The sequence below is a fragment of the Haliotis rubra genome, unplaced genomic scaffold, assembly GCF_003918875.1.
Source record: "Haliotis rubra isolate DU_JTF1 unplaced genomic scaffold, ASM391887v1 Scf378, whole genome shotgun sequence".
Taxonomy (NCBI): domain Eukaryota; kingdom Metazoa; phylum Mollusca; class Gastropoda; order Lepetellida; family Haliotidae; genus Haliotis; species Haliotis rubra.
This window is the reverse complement of record NW_025767055.1, coordinates 1,031,178-1,038,629: the sequence shown is the minus strand read 5'-3', so window position 1 is coordinate 1,038,629 and position 7,452 is coordinate 1,031,178. Positions and strand designations below refer to the sequence as shown.

Below are 7,452 nucleotides of genomic sequence, written 5' to 3'. Positions count from 1 at the left end.
TTGAGTGAGTGGATTAATCAGTGGGTGAGTGAGGGGGGAATGAATGGGTGGGTGAGTGGGTAAATCACTGTGTGAGTGAGTGAGTCATTGAGTGAGTGGGTGAACGGGTGATTGAGTAGGTGATCACCAGAAAATGGGCTTCATAAACTGTACCCATGTGGGCTTTGATGGGGGACATATTCACAAAAAGAGTATATGTTCACAGTGCAATATCGTAGCACAACGTAAGGTTCACCGGGAAATGTTTATAGGGAAATATTATCCAGTGAAACTACATTATGTGACGCCTTTTTTCAGAAACTGCATCTGTCAGTTTCTACTCACCACACTGGTGACTATGTTTCTGGATTTCACTGTGACCGTAGCACTATATGGGTGTGGTATGTATCTATCTTCGAAAACTGAAATATATTTTGAATCTGTGGTTAAGTTGCTTTTCGGTTTAATCTTTCGCACTGTTTAACAAGTGTATCTAGTAGGGGTGTCACGATACACCAATCTCACGATACGATACGTATCACGATTTTAAGGTCACGATACGATACGTATCGCGATACATAATTATCGCGCCTTTTCATAGCATTACCTTACCGGCAACGTACGCGCTCGCTGATTGGTCCATCAAAATAGTCTAGCCAATCACAAAAGCTGTTAGTTTCCAACTTATTTTTTAAGTAAAGCTAGCTACATCTATTTATCGGAGCCATCTGGTATAATTTTACTATCAAGACTTTGACAGAGATGGATATAGCATAAAAATTTGAATCGATAAAGTTTTAAAATAGGAATCGATACACGCAAGCATGTATCGCGTATCGTATCGTCAGTAAAAATGTATCGATGTATCGATACATTCGCGTATCGCAACACCCTAGTATCTAGTATTATCGAGTTCTGATTTTAATTACCTTTTCGTATACAGCACTAGCCTCCTTGACAACTGGATACCCACACACTGTTACACGTGTCGGCGACGATGTTATCATAACCATGAACCCAGCGAATGTCAGCTTCCCATATGACGTATTGGTGAATGATTCGGTAGCTGTGAGACTGTTACTGGTCCTGCCTAAGTCACACCGTGTAGTGGTACTCAACAGCAGTCACACCGGCTACACGACCAGGATGAGATACACCGGGGAGGACTCACTATCACAGACAGGACAGCTGAGGTTTACCATCTACAATGTTACTGTACAGGACGCTGGTACTTACTACTGTCAAGGAAGCAATAACCAGACAGTTACTGGATGTAGACAGGTCCTCGTTGTAGCACGTGAGTACTGACTGGGGTTAACAGAACTATGCATAAATATGTGAATGCGCCTAAACTAACATGTAATTAACCATATACAAATACATATGTGTGTGCGTGCGCATGCGTGTGCTTGTGCGCTAGTCGTCAAAGACAGTATTTTGCAGTTTAACATGGAAAGCCTACTCACTCACAGAATTGGTCTTCAGTAACCCATGCAACTAACGGGATCGGGTGGTCAGGCCAGCTGACTTGGTTGACACATGTCATCGTATCCCAATTGCGTAGATTGATGCTCATGATGCTGATCACTGGATTGTCTGGTCCAGACTGGATTATTTACAGACCGCCACCATATAGCTGGAATATTGGTCAGTGCGGCGTTAAACAACAATCCAACCAACCACTCACTCACTCACCAAGGAGGAAGTAGTTGTGTAGTAACTAGTAACAAACACAATTCGGAGTATTAGCGAGTCGCTGGTTTACATTATTGACAAAAACGGTAAATAGTTCATTAATAAAAATGTCAAAACATTTAGTAAAATCTTCTTTATTGATATTAGCATTATGGTCTCAATGGATTCATATCTTAATATTTGTTCACAGAGGAGCCAACCACACCTACCATCACCGGACCTGTCTCACCTGTATCAGGTGAGAATGTCACCCTGACATGCTCCTCCTCCTCCCGGAGTCTGCCCCCGGACCATCCCCCACTGACCATGACCTATATCTGGAGGAGGGACAGGACCCTGCTAGAATCTGGTGATGAGTCTCCTACAGGTGGAGATGACCTGACAATAACCCACATCAGCAGAGAGAACCATGGAGACATCTACAGCTGCCAGGCCGTGGAGGAGGGGCTGGAGTCTGACTGGAGTCACGGACATGTACTGGATGTTCTCTGTGAGTAAGAACTTACCTTGTTTACGGTATAAGACCCTCGTATATCTTATGTTTGAAACTAATACACGAATACCTAAGAAATTTGTCATTGTTATTCGCCTGGATATGTGTTTTAAATATGAGCAAAGGCGAGCACTGAGCACTCAAAACTAACAATACATATATAATTATATTGAATGGATCTGATGATACGGAGACGAATGCATCAGTGTATGTTTATGTCTCGCAATTCGAGCGTCAAAAATGCATATTTTAGAGAATGTAAATGCACGGTGATACACAAAGGTCAACACAAGGTTATCTAAAATATTACGAAAAAACGGACTCACCAACAACCACGCGTGCCAAAGTTTCAGGATATTTCAAATAAACATTGCTGAGCGGTGGTCGTTTACTAAACCAAAGGGGTTTTAACTGGTTACCTTAGAACTAATATATAAGTGTCGATGTTGTTTTAACGTGATAGCAGTATCCATATAAGGAACTGATAAGGACACGCTGTTTTCAAAACTTTTTTAAAGAGTAATATACTGATGGCTTCCTGGAATACATACGACACTTGTTGATATTCCAGGTGAAAAAAGTGTAAATTTAGAGTATATTCTACTTAGGATTGTAATGTACATAGGCGTTAAAACAAGACAAAACTTTCTTCTCTCATTAACTTTTCTTTTCATTTACCTTCTGAGGGTACCTAGGTGGTCTATTATAAATCTTCCCCGACGCGACACACAATACGACCTGAAAGAAGACCTGAACTGTCACTGAATATGTGACGCCAATGACACCTACCGGAAGTAATGACTCCGTGTCCTTTGTTCGACGTTTGTATGTAACTTGGCGGCGTTCAGCTGGCACTGACACAATACATTTCAACGTTCAGTTTATTACTCAAGGTTCAACTATTGCCTTATGGTCAATTGGACGTCTTACCTGGCTTTGTATTAATTAACCGTAATTATTCAAAGTCATTATTCTGGCGTAAGATGGGTTGACTGTGATGATCAATGTTGCAGTTGATGCAGCTATCATTCCAACTGCGTATAACTTCAGTATTGAATCATATCGTGTTCCTTTAACATTGACGCCAAATGATCGGGGAAGTTACATGTGTTTCCCCTCACTATCCCCAAGGTCATCCCTGCACCCACCCACCTCCACCACTTTGTACATCACAGAAACACAGATGCAACATAAAATGAAGCATACAAATTTATGGATGACAACTTCTTATTTAATGCATAGAGCGACTATTCGAGGTATATCCTTACACCGTTATCAAGATAAAAGTAACCTGTTACTTTCAAACAATCAGATGCAACTTGCTATTTACACATGTGTATTGGGCAGTATTCAGAATCAGTAGGATCAACTAATGCATGTAGTACATCTTCCGTTGTTTGCTTGTGTTACAACGTAGAAGTACTGACCATAGCTCTTTGTGCCTTCCAGATGGACCTGACCAGATACAGTTTGACGGCACAAGTGACAAGCTGGAGGTAGAAGAAGGGAAACCTGTAACATTGAGATGTTCTGCTGACTGTAACCCTGCCTGTACTGTAACCTAGTGGGACATCTCCAGACAGACGGTGATTACAGGACAGGGGGAGGCTGTGTTGTCTATACCAGCTGTAGATGTATCTGTGTCTGGACTGTACACATGTCACGTCAACAACACACATGGGGGTGCATCACGGAACCTGACGTTAGACATACAATGTAAATTCATATTACATGCTCACATTGGGGGCGGTGGGGTAACACAGTGGTTAAAACGTTCACTCGAGACGTTGAAGACCCCGGTTCGATTCCCCACATGGATACAATGTGTCAAGCCCATTTCTGGTGTGCCCCATGATGTTGTTGGAATATTGCTAAAAGCGGGGTAAAACCCAACTCACTACACCCTCGCCATGAACATTGCACTTCAACAACAGAGTGAAAGGAAAGCCTTATGAGTAAATGAGTCACGGGCATCCTCAATGCAGTACAAAAATAATTATCTTTTTCCATACAACATTAAAGATTATAACGCTGCTTACAAATAATGGCATTTCAACACATCGTTGTCAAACTTTGATGTACTGAACGTACAGTTGTCTCCCTTTAATTTTCATTCATTGTGTCGAACCTCAGATAACTCGAAGTATTTACGTAGATTCCTTCAAATACAACGATGTTTGACTGTATATCTGATACCGTGTACCCATCACTAGTTACAGATGACGGACCCCAAGTATCCCTCGTCATGTATGCAGCGCCCTCTGCTCTCCTGGTCCTGGCTGTGTCTCTCCTTGTCTGTGTGATACGTAGATGCCGAAGACGGAGAGGTAAGCTGGTTGCACTGGAGGAAGCTGCAAAGTTACGGGGCATGGGCTGATCCAGGAATTTTGAAAGGAAGGGGTTCCCGACCCCCCAATGGCTCCGCCAACGCAAAAAAAAATCTTCAATTTGATCTTTAGTCAAAGGGGGGGGGGGACCCCCCAAACCCCTACCCCCACCCCAAACCCTGGATCCGCCAGTGCAGCGAACGGTTGATTCGTTGGTTGGTTGGTTGGTTGGTTGGTTGTTTAACGCCGCACTCAGCGACATATTCCAGCCATATGGCGGCGGTCTGTAAATAGTCGAGTCTGGACCAGAAAATCCAGGGATCAACAACATGAGCATCGATCTACGCAATCGGGATACGATGACATGTGTCAACCAATACAGCGAGCCTGACCATCCGCTCCCGTTAGTCGCCTTTTACGACAAGCATGGGTTGTTGAAGATCAGTTCTAACCCGGATCTTCACAGGTGTGTACGTTTGAGGATGACGTTATCATAGAAATGCGTGAATAGAAGTCGTACTTGATGACTGTACATATTGGACTTTGTATCACTGTGTAACAATCGGTAATGGTCTCGTTTCTTTTGCTTTTTCAGAACTTCGGAAATTAAGGTAAATATACACTCATTAAAACAGAGTAAACCAAATGTACTTCTTTTTAGGGTCATCTGTTCATTCTTAAAAACATACGTCTAGACAATGTATATTTCTAATTGGTTAAACATGTTTCATAACTATAAAACATATTGATGGATATTCGGCTTAGAATGTTTTAAAACGCACCGACATTTACTGAAACTATTCGCTGGATGAGGAAGTACTTCTTTCCGGAAGTTGGTTCTGAATAACCATAAAACACTAACTCGCAAAATACAACTGTATTTTAAAACAAGGAAGCATTTGCGTATATACAGTGTCAGTGTGGCGCAGCACACCTCGTTATAGCGCGAGTAAAAAATAATCCGACGATATTACTTCTACTTAATATTTCTATTTACTTATGCATTTGTCATCTCCAGGTATGCTGCCTACCTGACCGTACTGAACAACAGAGTGTCGTTTGTCAGCAGTGAGTCCCCCTACGCTAGAGTCCATGACGAGGGTGTCAGCTTGTCCCACTCCGGCATGAGGTATCGTGGATCTATTCCTACCCTGACACTTGATTATTTACCTGCACTAAACATGAAGAATGTCTCGTTTTCATCTTTCGCAAAATCGATAATGAAGCTAAAACGGGGTTTGAATAACTTAACCATTGACCCTTGACATTCAAAGAAACCGAAGTATTGCTACGAAAAAAACACATCAGAGCAATTATTCAAGAAAAAGTACCATGCTAAAGTTAGTTCAAATAGATAAGACTGATCGTTACAATGTCAATGTCAAGTTTGGTAGGAGCGTGGTAGGCGCCAGTTTTGTTGTTGTTGTTTTGTGTTTGCTTCTTGTTGTTGGGGTTGTTTTTGGTTTTTTTTTTTGGGGTTTGGGTTTTGGGGGGGGTCCATATTTTACGGAGGTATATAAGTTGATACTTTAATGTTAACCCCATTTCAATATGGTTTGAGAAATAAGTTAGATATAGAGAATTCCCCATGTCTTGTATGATTCATATTCTATTACCAATACTTGGCATTTCTTTTATTAAAACAAAAGGCATGCCACCTACCTTCAAGGAGTGGCCAACAGAGAATCTGCCACCACCGAACGCCACTATGACACCACCGAACGCCACTTTGACACCACCGAGCACCACTATTACACCGCCGTATGCAACTATGACACCAACGGACGCCACTATGCTGCAATCAATGACGAAGATGTCCTCTAGTCTGAGTCAGTCCACGGGTCTAAATTCTATTGTTGACTACGAATCTGTCCAGTAGGATTTACACTTCCACAGTTCTGTATCCTGTAGGCCTACATATGTCATCGCTCACCACTGATGTTGATTTCTTTCAGATTTTTTATACATTTTCGCTCAATGTTTTTTCTCCGATATTTTTCGATAATAGATCGATAATATGTTAACGATGATCGATCTCCGTGATCAAAATCGATAGCCAGCCCTAGTGGATGCAGTGATCAGATGACTACGAGCCAGATGAACACCTCCTTTCTACACTTCTGCTCACAGATGAAACATTGTACATAACTATTTCTTCAACTGTTTGTTGTTTGCAATGCCTGATCTATGGCTGCCAGTTCTGCTGTGAAGACATTGGAGTTTGCTGGGAGATTATAGGATTGTTTTAGGCTTTTTGGGGGTATGTAGATACCAAAACCAGCATTACCATTTCGGTTCATGAATCCGTCAGTATAGATGTGAAGATTATCTTGTGGGTTGTAATTTTGTTGTATGGATTCTTGCACTGTGGATTTATTAAGTTTATTGTGTTCAGTAAGTTTTGTGTTGGTCAGGATGTTTGGCAGTAATGCTGGAGGAAGAGATTTGCAGCATGGGTTTGTATTATATTCTGTAGTGTATAAATCAAGTTGTTGATTAATTTCCTGTATTTTTTGTCAAAAGGTTTTGGGTATTTGCCTTTGTTGATAATGATTTTATTTTTATTTTTAAGAGATGTATAGCGGTTTCCAGTCTTGTTTGTAATTGGGTTGTTAATGGATCGAGTTACATATTTCATTGTACAACTTTCCCATTCGAGAGTGAGTACTCGTTCCCCGCATTCTACCAATAGTGCTTGGAGGGATGTTCCTGGCAAGGCTCCAGTTATACATTTGAGTGCTTGGAATTGGATGGAACTAAGTTTGTTTTTATGTGTTTGTGCCATATCTTAAAATATTTCGTAGCCATAGAGTAATGTAGGTTTGATGAGTGCTTTATATAGTGGTATAATATATATATAGTAATGTTCGTTTGTTGCTACCCCATTTACTCAGTGATATGTATTAAATAATATTGAGATCGGACTTGCATTTTCCTTGTATGAATTGAATGTGTTTG

General features: G+C 41.2%; 2 protein-coding genes across 2 annotated transcripts; both read left to right on the top strand.

Annotated features, from left to right (window-relative positions):
* The first annotated feature begins 210 nt into the window (after positions 1–210).
* Positions 211–3,732, top strand: LOC124286188 (neural cell adhesion molecule 2-like). Its single transcript, XM_046722534.1, has 4 exons — positions 211–380; positions 923–1,276; positions 1,865–2,164; positions 3,617–3,732. The coding sequence occupies exons 1-4, from the start codon at positions 242–244 to the stop codon at positions 3,730–3,732; spliced, it is 909 nt and encodes a 302-aa protein (XP_046578490.1). The 5' UTR covers positions 211–241.
* A 657-nt stretch (positions 3,733–4,389) lies between these two features.
* LOC124286189 lies at positions 4,390–6,935 on the top strand. Its single transcript, XM_046722535.1, has 4 exons — positions 4,390–4,494; positions 5,090–5,105; positions 5,513–5,623; positions 6,144–6,935. The coding sequence occupies exons 1-4, from the start codon at positions 4,413–4,415 to the stop codon at positions 6,316–6,318; spliced, it is 384 nt and encodes a 127-aa protein (XP_046578491.1). The 5' UTR covers positions 4,390–4,412; the 3' UTR covers positions 6,319–6,935.
* The last annotated feature ends 517 nt before the right edge of the window (positions 6,936–7,452 follow it).

Excerpts from the sequence above, each read along its gene's own strand:
- LOC124286188 (XM_046722534.1), top strand. The coding sequence starts at position 242 with ATGTTTATAGGGAAATATTATCCAGTGAAACTACATTATGTGACGCCT. Across the intron at positions 381-922 it reads CGTAGCACTATATGGGTGTG|CACTAGCCTCCTTGACAACT; the intron begins GTATGTATCTAT and ends TTTCGTATACAG. Across the intron at positions 1,277-1,864 it reads ACAGGTCCTCGTTGTAGCAC|AGGAGCCAACCACACCTACC; the intron begins GTGAGTACTGAC and ends ATTTGTTCACAG.
- LOC124286189 (XM_046722535.1), top strand. The coding sequence starts at position 4,413 with ATGTATGCAGCGCCCTCTGCTCTCCTGGTCCTGGCTGTGTCTCTCCTT. Across the intron at positions 5,624-6,143 it reads TTGTCCCACTCCGGCATGAG|GCATGCCACCTACCTTCAAG; the intron begins GTATCGTGGATC and ends TTAAAACAAAAG.